At 41.4% G+C, this 22,415-nt stretch overlaps 1 protein-coding gene across 1 annotated transcript in view; it reads left to right on the forward strand.

The window, feature by feature from the left end:
- Positions 1–22,415, forward strand: part of TTN (titin) — a 286,732-nt gene that overhangs the window by 178,775 nt on the left and 85,542 nt on the right. Inside the window, 32 exon segments of the mRNA XM_033167307.1 lie at positions 277–403; positions 1,914–2,056; positions 3,872–3,995; positions 4,253–4,519; positions 4,815–4,912; positions 6,071–6,239; positions 6,338–6,604; positions 7,843–8,109; positions 8,228–8,506; positions 9,171–9,579; positions 9,684–9,808; positions 9,916–10,182; positions 10,625–10,894; positions 11,110–11,412; positions 11,505–11,807; positions 12,627–12,814; positions 12,915–13,029; positions 13,679–13,963; positions 14,590–14,741; positions 14,881–15,028; positions 15,490–15,667; positions 15,776–15,897; positions 16,920–17,207; positions 17,299–17,595; positions 17,986–18,172; positions 19,232–19,347; positions 19,438–19,737; positions 20,465–20,764; positions 20,864–20,969; positions 21,377–21,573; positions 21,666–21,971; positions 22,089–22,367. Of these exon segments, the coding sequence (XP_033023198.1) occupies positions 277–403; positions 1,914–2,056; positions 3,872–3,995; positions 4,253–4,519; positions 4,815–4,912; positions 6,071–6,239; positions 6,338–6,604; positions 7,843–8,109; positions 8,228–8,506; positions 9,171–9,579; positions 9,684–9,808; positions 9,916–10,182; positions 10,625–10,894; positions 11,110–11,412; positions 11,505–11,807; positions 12,627–12,814; positions 12,915–13,029; positions 13,679–13,963; positions 14,590–14,741; positions 14,881–15,028; positions 15,490–15,667; positions 15,776–15,897; positions 16,920–17,207; positions 17,299–17,595; positions 17,986–18,172; positions 19,232–19,347; positions 19,438–19,737; positions 20,465–20,764; positions 20,864–20,969; positions 21,377–21,573; positions 21,666–21,971; positions 22,089–22,367 (6,982 nt within the window).

The following is a 22,415-nucleotide window of genomic DNA, read 5'->3' on the forward strand; positions in this document are numbered from 1 at the left end:
TCACACAGTCATTAGATACAGAACAATGGGGTGCAAGTATTGTCAATGTACATGCCAGAGAATGTATTGTTCTGGTATTTGTACTCCGAGGCAGGATGTTGAGAATCATGGTTGTAAAACAGCTGCAGCCAGTACAATGTTTTGTCCCCAAAGGGGAATGAAATGTTGCTACCATTTTGAATATCCAAATACCGGAAATATGGACCTTATAAAAGGAAGTGATAGCTATTAAAAATGAGTGTTGTACAAACCTTTGCATTTGTTTGCTCTTGGAAGGACTGTGAAATTAAGGAGGAAGGCAAAAGGCACTGTCTTACACTCTACAACGTGCGCTTGGGCCAGGCCGGTAGCGTAGACTTCCAAGCAGCCAATGCCAAATCAACTGCTAATCTTCGAGTAAAACGTAAGTGTCTTGCGAGTGTATCTGTAAGATCACGTATCTTTTATATCAGTAACTGAGCTAAACTGAAACAAGTTGGGAGTCACAGTGGGGCATGTGATCTGTTGTTAATGGAACAGTAAGTGAGAAGGAGAGACAGTCGGGTGAGCTTAAGTTGGGGAGTAGTTATTTGATATAGCAGGGCGTAGCAAGGGGGGGCGTAGGGGGCAGTCCACCCCATGTTCCGTAATGGAGGGGGTGACAAATTATCAAGGAACAATTACTGCCCTACTAGGGTGGTTCATAAAAAACTTTTTTTAAAAAATTCCTGCTCCAGAGGTCTTATCTTACTATACTAGGGATTATATAGCTATATATGAAATTTCATGCATATTGGTTAATATCTTGACCCTCCTCCACCAAAATAGCTGTTTACTTGGCTGTTTTCCTATGTCGTGATGGCTGAAATTTCAGTTCAGTGGAGCACTTACTGTTCCCAACCCTAACCCTGTGGAAAGCCATCTAATTAGACATTAATTTGATTTTGAGATTTTTTAGGAGGTAATATAATTATTGTTTGATTTTATACCAATGTTATGTATCTGATGTTAGCCACCCTGAGCCCGACTTCGGCCGGGGAGGGTGGGATATAAATAAAAGTTTATTATTATTATTGTTATTATTCCTTTGTAAGAAAATATGAAATAACGTAAAACCATTTTTGCAGGGGGGGAATCAATGGGGGGTTGACAAGAAATTTTCTGCACCGGGTACCACCTGACCTTCCTACGCCTCTGGGGGGGGTGACAAAAAAATTTTTGCCCCCGGGTACCAATTTACCTTGCTACGCCCCTGGATATAGTTGTGTCACTTATTCTTTCTTTATAAAAGCTTTTTATAAGTTAATTCTGATACTTCTAATTTAGTTAGTTAGTTAGTTAGTTAGTTTCTTTTTATATCGTGGGATAGGTTACTACATTATATAAAGATTTTCAATTAGTTAATAAGAACAGGTTCTTAGACCACTAGAATCACCCCTCCTTATTCCGGGATGATTGGCATAATGAGTCGTTACGAAATCTAAAATATTACAACCGGACTCTCTGCTGTGCTTGGCATTTGGGGTATAAGATCTGAGAGATAACACCATGCTGACATTTGTGGAAAGTGCCAGTAGCTTGATGGACAGGAACACCCTACACAGTTGGTGACCACTTGTCTCTCTATCCAATTGTAGACCTTGCTATTTTGGAAGGCGCATGCCTTATCTAGCAAGAGGCGTGCAGGGCTTGGCAAAGGAGACAGATGCAACGTAGCTTTCTTGCTGATCTTTTCATTTAAAAGGAACAGGCTCCGCAAATAGGGAATCTCCAGTGACCAGCCCTCCCCCTGAAAACCCCAAGGGCCCAGACCTAGCCAGGGAATTTAAATAGCCTCCGTACATCATACTCCCTCTCTCTTGGGGAAAGGCACTATGGCAGTCAGTAAAAGGTGCAGGTGGCTAATTTGAAGATGTTTTCTTCGTTCCGTCAAGCACGTGTAATTGGCCTACTGAGGCCTCTGAAGGATGTAACTGTAACAGCTGGTGAAACGGCAAACTTTGAATGTGAACTCTCCTATGAGGGAATTGTAGTGGACTGGTTCTTGAAAGGACAGAAATTGGAGCCCAGTGACAAGGTACAGAAGACATTCTTTCTCTTCTCCCCTTTTTCTGTGTCAAAACCTATTTCTTTCCTTCTTTCTCTCCTACCCCTCCCTTTTGCGAGACTGACAGTGCACTCCTATACATACTTACCAGGAAGTAAGTCCCACTGAGCTCAATAGGGTTTGCTTCCAAGTAGAGATCCATAGGATTGCACTGTAAGGCGCTATTCTAAAATACCATACAGAAAAATCAGTTCCTTCCACATGGTGGAAGATAAAAGTTTCAAAGTGAGAGGTGAAAAGAGTTGGGGAGGTTTTATATCAATGCTAACATAAAGGGATATGTAATATTTTGATATTTGTGGTGAAGTTTATGATTGTTTGCATTTCCTGATTCTTTTCCTTCTCTGAATGTACAGCTGGCATCCAGTTCTGCATATAAGGGGATTAAGGAGATTGAAATTCCATTTCAGGCATTTGAGCAGGCTCCCAGATAACTTTCTCGGTAGATTTGCTCGCCGAGCATTTCTCACCAGCTATTTTTAACCCTTCATCAAGTGTGCTGTTAGCGCTGAGATGTGAACAGCCTGGAATGCAGTTCATTCAATATTTAAAATGTTTTAGCAGCAAGCCATATAGTAGTATAAGTAATAACATGCAGAATTTGCATTCAGTGAAATATTATTTGGTGCGTGCTTTTTTAGATCCTCTGTTTAAGTCGTTAGAGTGTCTGTTAATGATAGGCTTCTGCAGAGAAAATTTGCTAAGGAAAACAGAAATATGCTTGCTAAAATAAGGCCTAGTTTGTGCAAGTTTGAAATTGCCATAGCCAATTCAGCCTAATCAAAACATTAAATTTAAACTAGCATAGCGAGATTTAACTAAATGGATAGATTAATACTTACTGTTCCCATGAAAAGTATTTTAATGGTGAAGCATTATTAGATGCACCATAAATATTTCATCTTTCATATTGGCAAGGTTTTATGTTTTGCTTCTGATTAACCCATGTACATCAGTTTAAATGGGCCTACACAATGGTGTTTAGAGCACTCCTACCCCAGTCCAGTAAGGGACTGTAATCCATGCAGAACCAGTTCTCTCCTCAGTTCTTCCCAGCTGGACGGGGAGTTATGATGAAAAGCTTCTTATACAAGTAGTCCCCCTTTTAAATTGATTTGGATTATATCAAGCCTTTGAAGAAGTTTACAGTTCCTCCAATCAGCTGATGGATTCAATCTGCCAGCTCTCACAAAACTCTAGAGGCCTTTGGGGCTTGGCGGCTGATGCAGTACGAAGAGCTGAAATTGGAACAAGAAATCAGAGAGGCCCCAATGCATGCCCAGAAGTGCATGGGTGTATAACTGGGAGTCTTTGTTGACCAGCCTATATAGACAGACATTTGTTGTTGTTCAGTCGTTCAGTCATGTCCAACTCTTCGTGACCCCATGGACCAGAGCACGCCAGGCACCCCTATCCTCCACTGCCTCCCGCAGTTTGGCCAAACTCATGCCAGTCACTTCCAGAACACTGTCCAACCATCTCATCCTCTGTCGTCCCCTTCTCCTTGTGCCCTCCATCTTTCCCAACATCAGGGCCTTTTCCAGGGAGTCTTCTCTTCTCATGAGGTGGCCAAAGTACTGGAGCCTCAACTTCAGGATCTGTCCTTCCAGTGAGCATTCAGGGCTGATTTCTTTAAGGATGGATAAATTTGATCTTTTTGCAGTCCATGAGACTCTCAAGAGTCTCCTCCAGCACCATATGCTAACACAAATGTTTGCTATAAGGTTGCAACATGTTTTCTTGCCAAATCTATTCTCCTGAACATTGCTTTTTCCTTTTTTAAAGATCGTGCCCCGTGCTGAAGGTAGAGTTCACACCCTCGTTCTAAGAGATGTGAAACTAACAGATGCTGGAGAAGTCAAACTGACTGCAAAGGATTTCAGAACTCAAGCAAATCTTTTTGTAAAAGGTAGGCTTCCTAAAGTGACAATTTATTCCATTAGCAGTATGCTAGAGGCTACTGATCTGTGTTAGGCAAAGTGCATGATTGGGCCGATCCTTTTCTGCAGTACTTTTTACACATAAAATGCTGAAAACAATTCTGGCCGTAACTCAGTCTTTTAAAAAGATCAAAATGATAGCTAGCTTTTCAATCTCTTGGGGGGGGAAAATGATGCATGGAGCACCAATATGATTTGTGGGGTTTTTTCCCCTCCCTGTCCTCAGAACCACCTGTTGAGTTTACTAAGCCTCTTGAGGACCAGACTGTAGAGGAGGAAGCTACTGCAGTTCTGGAGTGTGAAGTATCCAGAGAAAATGCGCCAGTGAAATGGTTCAAGAATGGCCAAGAAATCCACAAGACAAAGAAATATGATATAATTGCTGATGGCAGAGTGAGAAAACTTATCATTCACGGCTGCACACTGGACGATGCTAAAACGTACACATGTGATTCTAAAGATTTCAAGACATCTTGTTTCTTGAACGTTGAACGTGAGTTTTACTCATAATTTCCTTATAAAGACATAGATACTTGTTTGCATGATTCCAAAGGTAGGCATGTTGCAGATATATGGGTGGGTCAATCTGATGATTCTGTAAAACAAGCAGACCTTTAACTTAAGTGGGTTGGGCTATTTCTTTCATCCACAAAAGTGGGAACCTCTACTTTATCATAACCCTATTAGAATAAATTATTATAACTAAGGCCATTGCTATGTATTGAGATTCACAGATAAGAAAAAAGGGGATTGTTTTCAAACTGGAAATAATTTTGTTTTTCTTATAGCACCTCATGTTGAGTTCACAAAGCCCCTTACAGATATTGAAGTTAAAGAAAAAGAAGTTGCTCGGTTTGAATGTGAAATTTCCCGACCAAATGTTCAGGTCTGTAATGTTTGTGTCTCTTAATATTTGCCCTTTTCAATAGCTTTTGCACAGAATCTCACAGCATTTATTGTAGCCACCAGGAAACATTTTCTATTTTTCTAGTCACTAGGGCAAGCGCCAAGCATTTAGAAGGTGGAAATTGCATCTACCAATTAGCTCAAACCAAAAGATGATCTAGGTTGTCTGCATCATTCAGTCCCGCCTTCACTAGCTCCTTACTATAGATCTCCAGTTGCCAGCGTGCTGCCTGAGCAGCTTCATCTTTTTCACCCCTGAAGACTTCCTTAGGTGCTCGCAGACCCCCTGAGCACCCTTGCCACCCATTGGCCCTCCCTCTTTGCTTTTCAAGGATCAGATCGGCACCTGAGCAGCTTTCCTAGTGCTGCCACAACATGGAAATATGGATCTGAGGCATGAGTCCTTAAGGATTCTCATGGCCTGATTGTTCCCTCACACCTACCCCCAGGAAGCCCAACCCTCCATACCAGCCTGCCATTGGCCAATTCAGCAGGCTGACACGGAGCAAGATTTCAAGTCTTGGTCATGAGCCAAAGCTCTCACTCCGGCTGGGATCAGCCCGCCACACCCAGTCCTGCATCGTCGGCAGGTGTGGGGGGGGGGGGAGGTGCTGGTCATTCCACAAAGCCACTGCCCCCCTAAAAGGGGGTAAGCAAACTTCCAGAACCTTAATAACAAAAAACCAGTGCTGCCAATGAAAATAAAATACACCTATCTGAATGTAGATTCTGTCTACACATTTTACTTTGGTTATAGAGCCACATACTATGCCCTTTCCAATAGGTGAATAGCACAGTTGTCAATTTTCTCATTCATCGCCACATGTGCAACTTCCAAACGGCTGAATTGGAACAAACAATGGACCCAATACTCTCATGCTTACAGCTGATTTCTGGGCTTAGATTAAAAATAATTGCAATAAAATGTGCACCATTTGACATGTTCATGGGGAGTCTATCTAAATTCACTGTGGAATATTGGTTTATGATTTAGCTTAAAATATAATCCAGGCATGCTTTAATCTAATACAATCAGTAATTATATACTTCAATTTCTCAGTTACTGCTTCAGTTGATATTGCAGTATCTCTTTTCTGCTTTCTGTTCAACTTGCTTTTTATCACTATTTTAAATATAGGCACGGTGGTTTAGGGATGGTGTTGAAATCAGAAAAGGCAAGAAGTTTGACATCATTGCTAAAGGTGCCCAGAGAATACTTGTTATCAACAAATGTCTGCTTGATGATGAAGCAGAATACGCATGTGAAGCAAAAGGAGCCAGAACCTCTGGCATGCTGACAGTGATAGGTAAGTAAAGTTTGTTGCATTTACGTGAAAGAGCAATGGCTTGATCGCTATTATGATCAAATACAATTATTGTTCTTCTTTTTCTTTTTCTTTTACAGAAGAGGAAGCTGTCTTTACCAAAAAACTTCCCAATGTGGAAGCAAGTGAAACAGACACTGTCAAATTGATTTGTGAAGTTTCCAAGCCCGATGCAGAAGTAACCTGGTTCAAAGGCGATAAGGAGTTGCCTGAAGGCGGTAGATATGAACAGATCGCTGATGGCCGGAAGAGAATTTTGGTCATCCATAATGCTAGTCTTGATGATGCAGGAGCATACAGCTGCAAGCTTCCTAGCAGTCAGACAACTGGCAAGCTGAAAGTTCATGGTAAGAAAACTACTTTGGAATTTTTCACAGGTGTTGCCAGGTGACATGTAGGGCTGGGCGGTATATTGATATATCACCCCAAACCGGTTTCTAGACCACATCGTGATAACCATTTCAAAATACTGTGATACCTCAGGTTACATATGCTTCAGGTTACATACTCCGCTAACCCAGAAATAACGCTTCAAGTTAAGAACTTTGCTTCAGGATAAGAACAGAAATTGTGCTCTGGCGGCGCAGCAGCAGCAGGAGGCCCCATTAGCTAAAGTGGTGCTTCAGGTTAAGAACAGTTTCAGGTTAAGAACGGACCTCTGGAACAAATTAAGTACATAACCAGAGGTACCACTGTAAATGACCCAGCACTATATCACAACTTGTGTGTGTGTGCTATGCAAAAATTCACAATACAGTCATACCTTGGAAGTCAAATGGAATCCGTTCTGGAAGCCCGTTCAACATCCAAAACGTTTGGAAACCAAAGCATGGCTTCTGATTGGCCATGGAAGCCCCGTTGGATGTTCAACTTCCAAAAATAGTTTGCAAACCGGAACACTCACTTCCGGGTTTGCAGCGTTCAGAAGCCAAAACATTTTAGAACTAAGCTGTTCGAAAACCAAGGTACAACTGTATTGGAAAAACCAGAAAGTCAGCTGGTGCGTCTGTGTCTCCTTGAGTTAAATGAACAGGTGCTCTTTCCTTTTTTCCTTCCTTCCTTCCTTCCTTCCTTCCTTCCTTCCTCCCTCCCTCCCTCCCTCCCTCCCTCCCTCCCTCCCGTGTGTTTGTGTGTGCATGTGCACCTCAGCTGAGCAGTTTAAGGAAGATCACCTCACATCCACCCCTCCAGCGTGAGCTGGAGCAGAATGGCAGCTTGCTCAGTTGTAGGGCTGGACAATGCATTTCAGCTCCTTCTTCCTCTTATTTACTCCTCCCTCATTTCAGACATTGCAATATATCAACATATTGTGGTATTTAGCTGGTGATACATCACGATGTTGAAAACCACATATCACCCAGCCCTAGTGACATGTGTGCAGCTGAGTAGGGTTTTTGACGCACTTCTTATTGACCACATATGCATGGTTGTGTCATCTATGCTAGGACACAGCCATGTCAAGTCAGTCTGAGACATCTTTTGCTGACTGAAAATATTTTCAGTAACCAATTAGATTGGGGGGGGGGGTTGATCTACTTATCCCCATATCAAAAATTAAAAACAATATGCCCAACGTCTTTTTCAGAACTTGCAGCAGAATTTATAACCAGGCCACAGAACGTTGAAGTACTTGAAGGAGAAAAAGCAGAATTTGTCTGCTCAGTATCCAAAGAAGCCTTTGATGTACAGTGGATAAGGGATGATACTGTTCTTGAAGCCAATGAAAAGTATGACATAATTTCTGACGGCAAAAAGAGAGTCCTGGTCATTAAAGACTCTGTCCTGGATGACGATGGAAGTTATTCTGTCATGGTCGGTGCAGCCAAAGCAACAGCCCGCTTGACAGTGATTGGTAAGCTTTATGGGGCTTTCTCATACATTTGTGGGCATGCTTTTATTTCCTTTGTGAGGATGTAATTCTAATAATAATAATAATAATAATAATAATAATATGCAAATTCAAATTGCAGAAAAACTCAGGATTGTCATTCCACTGAAGGACCAACAAGTAAGAGAGGGAGAAGAGCTTGTGTTTAACTGTGAGGTTAATACAGAAGGTGCCAAGGCGAAGTGGTACAAAGATGAAGAAGCAATATTTGACAGTGCAAAATACATCATGGTCCATAAGGATTTAGTTTACACTCTAAGAATTAGAGACGCCCATTTGAATGACCAAGCAACCTACAACATAGTCCTGGCAAACAAGAGAGGAGAACAAGTAAAGAGCTCTGCTACTTTGACTGTGCTTGGTAAGTGTTTTCCCACCACTATTATTCTAGAAAAAGAGTTTCCATGAATGCCTCCCTTGTTCTCTTATAATGGCAATGGTGCCCACTTGAGAGGTGTGCCATTCCAAAGAGGAATAGCAAACTAAGCTATTGGGCAATGCCAAAATGGCAAAACTGACCAGAAAGCTCAGGAACCAAGAAGACCAAAACTTCAATAAAGAATGGGGGGAAAATTATAATTTATTTAGGAGACCACTGTAAGCAGATGAAAACATTAGCAGGATTGCAATAACACTTGTAAGGTAGCAAATATTATGGATAAAATGGAGATATAAAATATGGGCTAAAAAATAACATGCAGTTGAAAAGAATAACAATAGGACCCATGGAAGGGATGGTGGGAAGTCCAGAGATTCAGAGAAATTTCTAAATATGGATATGTAATTGGTATTGTTATAATTCTATATCTGTAAAATCAAATAAAAATTATTTTAGAGAGAGAGAGAGAGAGAGAGAGAGAGAGAGAGAGAGAGAGAGAGAGGTGTTGGAACTGAGTTCTGGCGGGGGGGGGGAGCCCTGGTGTTTTCCTATTCTAAGTTGCACAGGCTTTCACTCTTGTCAGATTACTGTTTGGATGAGAATGTAAATTAACAACACTTTTCAAACCACCTCCCTCTTTAAACAGAGGAAGACCTCAGAATTATTGAGCCTCTTCAAGACATCGAAACCATGGAGAAGAAGTCTGTCACGTTCTGGTGTAAGGTTAACCGCCTCAACGTAACCCTCCAGTGGACAAAGAATGGCGAAGAAGTCACCTTTGACCGCCGCATTTTGTACAAAGTGGATAAATACAAGCATTCACTTATCATTAAAAACTGTGGATTTATAGATGAAGGGGAGTACGTTGTTACTGCTGGCCAAGACAAGTCGGCTGCAGAGCTTATTATCACGGAGGCACCTGCAGATTTCATTGAGCACTTGCAGGACCAGACAGTCACTGAATTTGATGATGCAGTCTTCAGTTGCCAGCTTTCCAAAGAGAAAGCAATGGTGAAGTGGTACAGAAACGGACGAGAAATCAAAGAGGGCAAAAAGTAGGTGCAGGTGCTTTTAACGGGTTGGTGGTATACTATGGTTGCTGTATGGATTCTTGCCTCTGAATTTAACACATAATCCTTTTCTTCTGTCCGCAATAAAGGTATCAGTTTGAAAAGGATGGAAATTTACACAGGTTAATCATAAAAGACTGCAGGCCAGAGGATGAATGCGAGTATTCCTGCGGTGTGGATGACAGGAGATCCAGAGCAAGACTTTTTGTGGAGGGTATGTTTACAATTTCTATTTATCTTTCACCTTTCAATATTTTTTGTAAAAAAAAAAAGAAAGAAAGTATGTCAACACAATCTAAATTTTGTTCTTATTTTGACCAGAAATTCCTGTGGAGATTATCCGGCCACCGCAAGATATTTACGAAGCCCCTGGCTCTGACGTCCTTTTCTTTGCTGAACTGAATAAAGATAAGGTGGAAGTCAAATGGTTGAGAAATAACATGATTATAGTCCAGGGAGATAAACACCAAATGATGAGTGAAGGAAAGGTCCATAGGCTGCAAGTCTGTGAGATTAGGCCTCGCGATCAAGGAGAATATAGATTTATTGCCAAAGATAAAGAAGCTCGAGCTAAGCTAGAACTGGCAGGTAAGCCTCTGAAATTTTTTAACAATAAAATAATATTTATATGAGTAATGCGACATTTTAAATACTTTTTCTGGGTGTTAATTTCAGAGATTAACACAGCTTTAGTGTTAATAAAAAAAAGCTCTGTCACTGAGATCCTACAAGCAAAATGTTTCTGTAGTTTTTATTATGCAGCTTCGGAATGTAGCTTCTGTGTATTTAGAAGTCAGAATGATATTTACCCAGCACAGATTAATTATCTGTGTATGTTGGAGGCACCAATAGTGCCCCCATTGACAAGAATGGTAGAAGATGGTGTGTGTGCAACATTACTAATGGTTATAATTTTGGTTCTCCCTTTGCACAAAAGTTGCTTAAAAATCACAAAACAGCACACTGTGCTGTTTTTTTTTCTGTTTCGGATTTTCTGTAACGTATTTCATTGTTTGTTTGTTTTTACTAGCTGCTCCAAGAATAAAGATAGCTGATCAGAACCTTGTGGTAGATGTTGGACAGCCATTGACTATGATGGTTCCATATGATGCCTACCCACGAGCAGAAGCTGAGTGGCTTAAGGGAGAAGAAGCCTTGCCCACTCTTACTGTTGATACAACACCTGAGAGTACCACTTTCAGAATTCACGAAGCAAAGACGACTGACAGAGGGAGTTACAAAATCATCCTTAAAAATAAGCACGGCCAAGCTGAAGCACACATCAACGTTCAAGTTATTGGTAAGCTCATCATTTCCTGTACTCTGTCCTATGACCAAGGGTTGTTGCTTTTTTCTGATGTTGAAAATGAAAGCATTAGTATATAATGATGAGAGAAATAAGAAATAAGTAGAAGTAAACTGCATCCACGAGCCTCACTAAGTTGTTGTTGTTTTATGAAACTCGGAGCAAATCCCAAATTCTTTTAAGTAAACATGCTTTCGCTTTATTCCCAGATGTCCCTGGCCCAGTTAGAAACCTGGAAGTAACTGAGACATTTGATGGTGAAGTTAGCCTTGCCTGGGAGGAACCAGAAAGTGATGGTGGTAGTAAAATCACTGGGTATGTTGTTGAAAGGCGTGATGTCAAACGAAAGACCTGGATATTGGCAACGGATCGTGCCGACAGTTGTGAATACACAGTGACTGGCCTTCAAAGGGGAGGCGTGGAGTATCTCTTCCGCGTGAGTGCGAAAAACAGAGTGGGCACCGGCGAGCCAGTTGAAACAGACAAACCTGTGGAAGCCAAGAGCAGATTTGGTAAGATTTGTTATTTGGAGACTATAATTCGTTGAAGTTCTGTTGAACAGGAAAAGAACTTTTTTAAAAAATAATCTCTTATGAACTTGCAGATGTCCCAGGACCTCCTCTCAATGTACAAGTTGTTGATGTGAACAGATTTGGTGCATCTCTTACTTGGGAGCCCCCAGATTATGATGGAGGCTCTCCGATTACGGGCTATATCATTGAATTACGTGACAGAGCTTCAATCAAGTGGGAGCCAGCCATGACCACAGGAGCACATGACTTAGCTGGAACCTTAACTGATGTGGTGGAAAACAAAGAATACTTTTTCAGAGTCAGAGCTCAAAACCAGGTTGGAATTGGCAAACCTAGTGCTTCTACACATGCGGTGAAGATTATGGATCCAATTGGTTAGTATGCAGGCGATAAGAAAATATTTCTAGATAGATATAATATCATTTGCTTATAAAATATGAAAGCAGGAAAGGCTTGAGGTGAATCAGTTGGTATATCTCAAACAAAAGTCCAGTGTTTATTATTCAATTTCATAGAAACCAATATATATGTTGTTTTGAGAAATTAGCAGTGTCAGAAAATGAAAATAATAGAAGCTCCACGTAAGCTCTAAAACAAGGACCACCGTTGATGTTCAATGAGGAAGGATCTGTGGAAATAATACTGTAATCTATTTAGTAGAAGACTATGACAAGAATCTAGCAAGCTACCTTTGGCATACTCTAAGGCTTGCACATATGCGCTAATGCATGGGTAGGCAAACTAAGGCCCGGGGGCCAGATCCGGCCCAATCACCTTCTAAATCCGGCCCGTGGACGGTCCGGGAATCAGCGTGTTTTTAGATGAGTAGAATGTGTGCTTTTATCTAAAATGCATCTCTGGGTTATTTGTGGGGCATATGAATTCATTATTTTTTTCTCAAAATATAGTCCGCCCCCCCCCCCAAGGTCTGAGGGACAGTGGACCAGCCCGCTGCTGAAAAAGTTTGCTGACCCCTGCGCTAATGCCTATTGTTTCTATACACAACATGTCCCTATGTCACATCACATGTACTTTGGACATTCCTGCTAGTTTCAAGATAGCAGTTTGTCATGGGCCTAGGATACGGTTGTTTGAGGAACTCAAGAGTAACCCTTCTAGACTTATGGGTCTAGTTGCATAGTTCTTCTGATTCTGGCCATCCGTTATATTGTGCAAATCATTGTGTTTTGCAGAAAAACCAAGTCCTCCCATTAACCTCGATCATTCTGACCAAACTATGTCATCTGTGAAACTTACATGGGAACCTCCCTTGAAAGATGGAGGCAGCCCAGTACTGGGCTACATTATTGAAAGGCGCGAAGAGGACACAGACAACTGGATCCGTTGCAACGCAAAACTTGTGCCTAGTCTTAATTATAAGGTAGCATATTTCTTTCTGAAGTAAAATGCTTATTAAGGTTTTCTTTAAAAAAATAAAAAATAGTGATTATTAATTATGACATTTTCCTCTGTCTTCATAGGTAACTGGGTTGAAACCTCTAGCCAGGTATTATTATAGAGTATCTGCAGAAAATGCTGCTGGTGTGTCAGATCCTGCTGAAGCTATTGGACCACTGACTGCTGATGATCCTCATAGTAAGTTGAATTCTAGTTTCTTGCCATAGTCAACATCTTGAAAGGAAAGGTTGTGTTCATCTGAGACTATTAATGCTTGTTCATAAAAACAATATTGCTCTCATATGTTACATCAGCAGTAACAGTCTAAAACAGGAGTGGAGACCATATGGCCCTCTTGATGTTGTTGTACCCCAATCAGTTCCAGCCAGTATGGCCAAATGAACTATTATTAGAGTTATTATTATTAGAGTTGTAGTCAAACAACATCTAGAGGGCCACAGGGACTCTAGGCCTTGTCTAAGATATACTAAAATGGAGGGAAACCCTTAACATTCACTAGGTAGCACTGCTCTACATTTACAATTTTTCCTAAGGCTGCATTGCTAAACAAGTCAGATTTTTTTTAAAAAAATGTACAGTATTAAATTGAACATTTAGGTGTCTTTAAAAAGGAGAAACTTATATATCGTCTTTCTATATTGCTAATTTCATCAGATTATGAAACAGTTTTATGATGTGTTCTCAATAGATAGAACGCCATGTGAAGGCATCTATAATAATGCTTTTCATGTGAACAGATTCCAAAGGCAATTGCCCTTTAATGGTGTTGTGGAGAAAAAAATAAAGTTTGTAACTTTAATCGGCATAATTTGTGTTTGTATTTCAGCTGGACCTACAATGGACTTAAGTGGATTTAAAGATGGACTGGAGGTTATTGTCCCAGACCCTGTCAAGATACGTGTTCCTATTACTGGCTATCCAGTCCCAACTGCCACATGGTCTGTCGGCGACAAAGTTTTAGAACAGGGTGACCGGGTGAAAATTGACACGTCTGCTGCCTTTGCAGAGCTTGTTATTACCCCAAGTGAACGGCCAGACAAAGGCATCTATACCTTGAAATTAGAAAACCCTGTGTCATCTGTATCAGGAGAAATCAATGTTAATGTCATTGGTGAGCAATCCAGTATATATTCTGAAGAATTGTATATAGCCTGTTTTTATAAATAACCATGTGTGTAAAATCCAAAAGTTTCAACAAGCCAAATTTGTTATGAATAGTACCATAGGAGCCAACTCCTAGGGGCCAAGGTCCCTTTGCCCCCCCCCAAAAAAATCTGAGAGGTACAGGCCTTCCCAAAGTTGATGGGCACATGTGTGTGCCATGTCATGTGATCGATTGTGTGGGGCGGGGCTTATCGGGGCCTCCCCAATATTTTATTCAAGTTGGCACCCCTGAATAATACTAAACAACAGCAGCATGTTTATTCATTAAATTTATGTGCTGCCTTTCCTCCCAAGAGAGCCTAGATTGGCAACTTGTATTTACCATTTTGTTATGAAATCCTATAATACAAGGGGGTCATAAACTTAGCTATTAACAGTTAGCAGTCTGTCCTAAGAATGCTTACTCAGAAGTAAGTTGTGGCCTTAATCTTTCTTTCTTTCTTTAAAAAAAAACAACAGAAGCATGAATTAAAATCTAGTAGGTGTAACCAAACAGCCAAAGTCTTCCATCAAAGAAAGAATAAGTGGTAATATATATATATGGTTTATAATATGATGGATATTTATTTTTAGCTCGCCCAAGTGCACCAAGAGAACTACTAATTGGAGAGATAACTAGGAACTCCGTCCAATTAAATTGGGAACCACCTGAAGATGATGGAGGAAGCCCAGTGACTGGCTATCTTGTTGAAAAGCGTGAAGTGAGCCGCAAAACATGGGTCAAGGTACGCAGTTTCTTTTTTAAAAAAACCTAAACACCTATATTTCTAATATGTATTGCTGATACACATGTATGAAATATTCTGGTGCTTGCTATGGAGGAAAAAAAGTTATGTAATTACTTGGAATCTCTCTTGCTTTTAGGTGATCGACAACGTCCTTGACCAAGAGTTCACTGTACCAGATTTGGTTCAAGGAAAAGAATATTTGTTCAGGGTCTCAGCATGTAACAAATGTGGACCAGGAGAGCCTGCTTACATTGATGAGCCTGTTAACATGTCAGCACCTGCTAGTGAGTTTTCTTAATTAACTATTCCTATTGATTTTGCATATCTGCATTTTACATAGTAACTTGTGCTAAGCAACATATGTATTGAAAGAAAGCAAAGGAGCAGAGTTTGAACCGATAAGGGTTTGGTATGACTTACCTGTAGTATTAGAAAAGCTGAGACTTGGATCCAAAGATGCATAAATGGAACTATGTTTATGCAAAAATTCCATCCCCTCTTCTGCACTGCAACCCTCTGTATCCCCTGAAGAACTGCTACCTAGTATTAATGAACCCTCAATTGACAGAAATCAGGGGGCCACCTTGCACAAACAAATGGGTCTTTCCTGTTGTGCAGGGTACAGACCAGTGTGAGAAGAGCACCCCAAAGACAGTAAAGAATTAAAAAAGAAGGCACACTATATAAGGCACACACTATATACAAGACAATTATACATGTTCTTTCCTCCCCCCACTCCTTGCAGCGGTGCCTGATCCACCAGAGAATGTGAAATGGAGGGATCCAACATCTAAGTCCATTTTCCTCACATGGGACCCACCTAAGTATGATGGCGGTTCGCGTATCAAAGGCTATCTGGTTGAAAAATGCCAGCGTGGCACTGACAAATGGGAGCCCTGTGGCGAGCCGGTCATTGAGACAAAGTAAGAGCTTGCAGTATGAATAAATGTTTTTGTGTTTTTGTTTTTTCCCCAAAATTGGATGGTTACGTTTAAGCACGCAGTACGCTGAACTCGTTTTCTAATTAACAGAATGGAAGTGACAAAACTTAAGGAAGGAGAATGGTATGCTTATCGCGTGAAGGCTCTGAACAGGCAAGGAGCAAGTAAACCAAGCAAGCCAACAGATGAAATCCAGGCTGTGGATGCAATGGGTAATTTTTGATTTCCCACTCATACTTAATCTATACTCTTGAAAACACCGGTGAATGTGTTTGCACGGCCAGGCGAAGTCCCCCCGGACCCCGGGGCAGCCCCTGAGGGAAATAACGACTCATGACAACGTTCTATGGGATTAAATTGGCCACAACTTTATTAATATTTCAGATGTAGGAAGACCTTGGCTCAGGCATTGGGCGTTTATCCTTCCCAGCCCCCCAGCCGAGGTTCTGGGTAACTTCAGGGTTATCCAGCATGATTGGGAAGTGGGCTAGTCTGGAGAACATATGTTCAAGCAGATAGCCCACCCCCCTATGTTCGCTGCCGCTGGAAGGGGAGGGCAGTGACGACCCTGGGCGTTTGGTCAATGCCTCCCCCTGAGACCCCTTTAACGGGAACCCTGTTATCGCCGCCACAATGGGGGATTGGGGGCACCGCCCCACGCCCCCCCAATCCTGTAAATGACTAAAGGATTCCGCCCAAGGCCTGCAACCGCCAAAGTTGTGACGAATTGCTACGGGAAAGGCAAAACCTGCCAATGCAGGGAAATTCCTTTCCGGCCCTTTAACAGCGACCTTGTCATAGCAGCGCCTGCGTGCCTGTGTGGCTGTGGAAAAAGGTGGTTAAACCTGCAAAGTAAACGTCAATTGAGGGAGTGGAGGGTGGGGAAGCTCTGAATCTAAAAGGTCGCTTCCCAGGTATGACTCAATCTCTATTGTGTGTACTGCATAATCCCTCCTTCTACCTGGCCAATCCCCTTGGCAACACCTCCCCAGCTGGGATTGGGCGGCTGCTAGAGTAGGTGGAGTCCACAGGTATCCCAACCTGGGGAAGGTAAGCCAGACCAACTACCAGGAGCTGCCACTGTGATCCAATGGGTCTCCTCGCGACCTCGCAACATGCACACCCCATTTTATGTGGGGAACGCTCATTCTGCTGTTGACTCTTCTGTGTTTATAAAATGCGCAGTTGCGTATTCTTTTTTTTTAACAATATGTTTATTTTTCTCTCAAATCAGAGGCCCCTGAGATTTTCCTAGATGTGAAACTGCTTGCTGGAATCACTGTCAAAGCTGGAACTAAGATAGAGCTGCCGGCAAGGATAAATGGAAAACCTGAGCCACGGATTAGCTGGACAAAAGCTGAACACACCCTGAGACCTGATAATAGAATAACCATTGAATCCAAACCTAACCATTCCACGGTCATAATAACAGAGAGCAAGAGAAGTGACAGCGGCACCTATATTATTGAAGCCGTAAATGCCAGTGGCCGGGCAACAGCTACAGTTGAAGTTAATGTCCTAGGTATGTTTTGTTTCCATAGAAATAACTTTCAGTGTTTTCCTAACGAAATATTTGAATAGAAGAGGTTCAAACTATTGCTATGCTTCCACAGATAAGCCTGGCCCACCAGCTGCGTTTGATATCTCCGACATTACAAACGTATCTTGTGCTTTGACTTGGAATCCTCCTAGAGATGATGGCGGCTCCAGAATCACAAACTACGTTCTGGAACAAAGAGCTGCAGACAGTGAAGTGTGGCACAAACTATCATCCACTATCAAAGAGACAAACTTCAAAGTAACAAACCTAACACCACTTAAGGAGTACATTTTCAGAGTCAGCGCAGAAAACATGTACGGAGTTGGAGAGCCAGCCCAGTCTGTTCCTATCGTTGCTAAATATCCATTTGGTAAGTCTATTCGCTTGACAGAAAGGGCTGCTTGTCACAAGATGGCTGCCAAGGGAGTCTGCTAGAAACTATAATGTGGTAGCTGCTCCACATGGCGTGTCATTGATAGGTTACCACTTCTCCATGTGGGTCATTCCCCACCATAATGTTGTTTGTCTCCACACTATCATTGGTGATATGGAGATAAGCCTGTGGGTAAGGGTCAGTATTCATGGCAAGCTGGTACACATAAACTGCTTGTCATGTGGAGCAGGCAGCCGCCACAAAGAGACAGTTTCAAGCAGCCTCTACATGGCAACTGTTTTATTTGATGAAATGGCATTTATTGCTGCAGGTGCACAAAAGGAGTTGCAAGTATGTCAGTGTTCCCCTTTCTACTTCTTTGTACAGATCCGCCAGGTCCTCCTACACGAGTTCAGCCTGTTGAGATCACTAAAGATTCTGTAACATTGACTTGGGTAGAACCAGATGAAGATGGTGGCAGCCCTATCACTGGTTATTGGGTTGAACGGTTGGACCCTGATCAAGATAAATGGGTCCGTTGCAATAAAATACCAGTTAAAGATACAACATCCAAGTAAGATCATTATATGTTTCATTTAAAAATATATATATATAACTAGATAACTGAGAAGATTGCTATTTGTTTTTTGGTAAACAGTTGACTTTTATATACTCTTGATCTTGACTCCTTGTCATACATTAGAATAAAATATTAACTGGTGCTCTGTAATAGCATCAAATAATTGTATTGCTGTCCATACTTTGGGTCTACAATAGCTATTGAAAATATCCTTTCCTAAATCATGTTCATAGCCATCCAGCAGTGTCACATAGGAACCATTGAATAGGACAACTGTACGATGGTGTGCGTTATCAGTAGCACCAATTTCTGCTATGGAAACAGTAGTGGGATTGTGACTTCTGATATGATTCTACATCACTACAGCTGCTCATAAGATTAGTGCTGATATCAGAACTTCTTAGAGATGAATATAGTCTTCTGGTTTTTGAACTCCCAGTGCAGTCGTACCTTGGAAGTTGAGTGGAACCCGTTCCGGAAGTCCGTTCAACTTCCAAAACGTTCGGAAATCCAAGTGCAGCTTCTGATTGGCTTCAGGAAGCTCCTGCAGCCAATCAGGAGCCGCGGAAGCCCTGTCAGATGTTTGGGTTCCAAAAAACGTTCTCAAACCGGAACACTCAGTTCCACGTTTGCGGCATTCGGGAGCCAAAACATCCACGTACCAAGGCATTTGGGATCCAAGGTATGACTGTAATATGCATTTCTAATACAAACTAGGGATATTTCTTACACCCAAGCATTATTCATCCTTAGAATTTTAAGTAATACCAGTATATATCATCTACTAATGAATAGTACAGAAATGCAGATTATATTACATCTGACCAGTGTCTGAGGCTTTCTAGTGATACAATAATAGGAAAGTCCTTCCTCCATATACACAGGGAGTCTCTGGTTTGGGGTGATAGTATATATTTGCTCTGAGCAGTTCAAAGGTATTGATTTTTTATGCACGATGTCCACTTGTGATGATGCACAGTATTTAATTATAGCATTGACTAGTAATAAGTATTACAAATTTTACATTCGGAGCATTATCATCATTACTATTAGGGTTAAAGGTCTCACGTTCCATAAGAAGTACAAGTTCCGTGTCGTGGCAGAGAATCTTGCTGGGCCAGGAAAGCCAAGCAGAGCAACAGAACCAGTCTTAGTGAAGGATCCTATTGGTATGAAAGCATTTTTCTTAGATGAATTTTATAACTTACTCAAAGTCAAAATGCTGGGTTTTCTAATCCAAGTTATCAACTCATGTCTAGATCCCCCATGGCCACCCGGCAAGCCAACTGTGAAAGACGTTGCCAAGACCTCATGTTTCCTGAACTGGACGAAGCCAGAACACGACGGCGGTGCCAAGATTGAATCGTATGTAGTTGAATTGTTAAAGACTGGCACAGACGAGTGGGTGAGAGTGGCTGAAGGAATCCCCACAACAGAACACTTCCTCAAAGGGCTTATGGAGAAACAAGAATATTCCTTCCGAGTCAGAGCTGTGAACAAAGCTGGAGAGAGTGAGCCTAGTGAGCCCAGCGATCCCGTGCTATGCAAGGAGAGACTGAGTAAGTTGGTCATTTCATTCTGCAGGAGAGCTTCTCCTTCAAGTCCCAAAAGTATTAGAAGCCTGCTCCACAGTAACTCAGAGTGGGGCTTCCAGTGGGGATGCAACTGTCTGTACTTGCAAAAGACAATTGAATATATTTTCGTTTCATCCTCAGTTATTCTTTGTATTGTTTTTATATAACAACAACAACAACAACAACAACAACTATGTATTACTTATACCCTGTCCATCTGACCAGGCCTCCCCAGCCACTCTGGGCGGCTCCCAACAGAATATTAAAAACACAATAAAACATCAAACATTTTTTTAAAAAACCTCCCAAAACAGGGCTGCCTTCAGATGTCTTCTAAAAGTCAGATAGTTGTTTATTTCCTTGACATCTGATGGGAGGGCATTCCACAGGGCGGGTGCCACTACTGAGAAGGCCCTCTGCCTGGTTCCCTGTAACCTCACTTTTCGCAGTGAGGGAACCACCAGAAGGCCCTCAGCACTGGACCGCAGTGTCCAGCCTGAACAATGGGGGTGGAGACGCTGCTTCAGGTATTCTGTTTTTAGCTGCTTTTGTGATGTGATTGTAAATTGATGGGTTACACATGTAAAAGATGATACATCAATTAATTCATCATCACTAATTCATTAGAACTATGGTTTGTGTTAAGGGTGCAATGGAAACATTAGAACATATTCAAATTAATAATAACTATTTTGCTTTAATATTGTTACAGATCCTCCTTCACCACCTCGATGGCTTGAGGTCATTAATATCACTAAAAACACTGCAGACCTTAAATGGACGGTACCAGAACGAGACGGAGGTTCTCCTATTACAAATTACATTGTTGAAAAGAGAGACGTACGGCGGAAAGGCTGGCAGACGGTTGATACTACAGTTAAGGACACCAAATATACAGTGACACCACTAACAGAAGGCTCTCTGTATGTATTCCGTGTGGCTGCAGAAAATGCAGTGGGGCAGAGTGACTACTGTGAAATTGAAGACTCCGTTCTTGCAAAAGACACCTTCAGTAAGTTTTCAAGTGCACACACACAGAATTCAGCTTCAACAAACTATGTCATCGTTTTTAAATTTCTTAATTCCTAATTATCAATATTATTTAATTTAGCTACCCCTGGAGCACCATATGCACTTACACCAGTCGAAGTGACGAAGAGACATGTTGACCTAAAATGGGAGCCCCCTAAGAATGATGGTGGCAGACCAATTCTACGGTAAAAGATAAAATTGTTTTTATATTTATTTTTTGTAAACCTCTTAGAGGTTCAGTTTATAGTCAAGCAGCATATACATTTTTAGAAAGAAAGAAAGAAAGAAAGAAAGAAAGAAAGAAAGAAAGAAAGAAAGAAAGAAAGATACAGACAGACAGACAGACAGACAGACAGACAGACAGACAGAATATATTGGGAAAGAGTATAAAATCTGGGGCAGGGAGAGATGATTAATAGAGAAAATTTATTTTTAAAGGTTCCAAAGTTTATTGTGTTCATTATACACATTTATTATCTATTAGATGGGTAATGTTTCAAATCTAAATGAACGATTCGTTCTTAATTAAACCTTTCTACTTGATTGAATTGTATGGATTCATGCACCTTATAAACATCTCTTCTTCACACAGATACGTTATTGAAAAGAAAGAGAAGCTTGGCACACGCTGGGTGAAAGCTGGCAGAACATCAGGCCCTGACTGCAACTTCAGAGTAACGGATGTCATAGAAGGTACAGAGGTGCAGTTCCAGGTCCGTGCTGAAAATGAAGCCGGCTGTGGTCACCCCAGCGAACCGACTGACATCCTGGCAATTGAAGATCCAACAAGTGAGTTACGAACATTGGAAATTATAATCAATGAAATATGGTTTGTGCCAAATAGAATGACAGAAAATAACATTACTTTTCTATTCCGGCAGGCCCTCCTTCACCTCCTCTGGACTTACATGTGACAGATGCAGGAAGAAAACACATTTCGATTGCGTGGAAACCCCCAGAGAAAAATGGCGGCAGTCCTATAATCGGATACAATATAGAACTCTGTGAAGCAGGAACTGAGAAATGGATGAGAATAAATTCTCGACCAGTCAAAGATTTGAAATACAAAGCAGAAGAAGGCGTTGTCCCTGACAAGGAATATATTCTCAGGGTCAGAGCTGTCAATGCTATAGGGGCCAGTGATCCGTCAGACATATCAGAAAACGTTGTCGCCAAAGATCCAGACTGTAAGTATAGTTGTTTTCGAAACAGTCATGAAATAAATTATAAATTGTGAAATTGCTTTGGCACACTAATGGAAATTATTTTTCTGTGTGTGTTTTTTTAAACAACAACAACAACAGGTAATCCAACTGTTGATATAAAGACTACAGACCTCGTTGTGGTTGAAGGTGAAAAATTAAGTATTCCCGTGCCGTTCAGAGCTGTTCCAACTCCAACCATTGCTTGGCATAAGAGTGGGAAGGAGGTGAAAGCAGGTGACCGAACGACAATGAAGAGCGACCACATCTCTGCCTTGCTGGAAGTAACAAATGCAGTCCATGCTGATGCTGGCGTTTACACTATTACCTTGGAGAATAAATTGGGTTCAACAACTGGTACAGTCAATGTCAAAGTAATAGGTAATTTATTTTTCTTATACTGGCAATTATGTGAATTAGGCTCATAAT

Source organism: Lacerta agilis, chromosome 1 (assembly GCF_009819535.1).
Source record: "Lacerta agilis isolate rLacAgi1 chromosome 1, rLacAgi1.pri, whole genome shotgun sequence".
NCBI classification, from domain to species: domain Eukaryota; kingdom Metazoa; phylum Chordata; class Lepidosauria; order Squamata; family Lacertidae; genus Lacerta; species Lacerta agilis.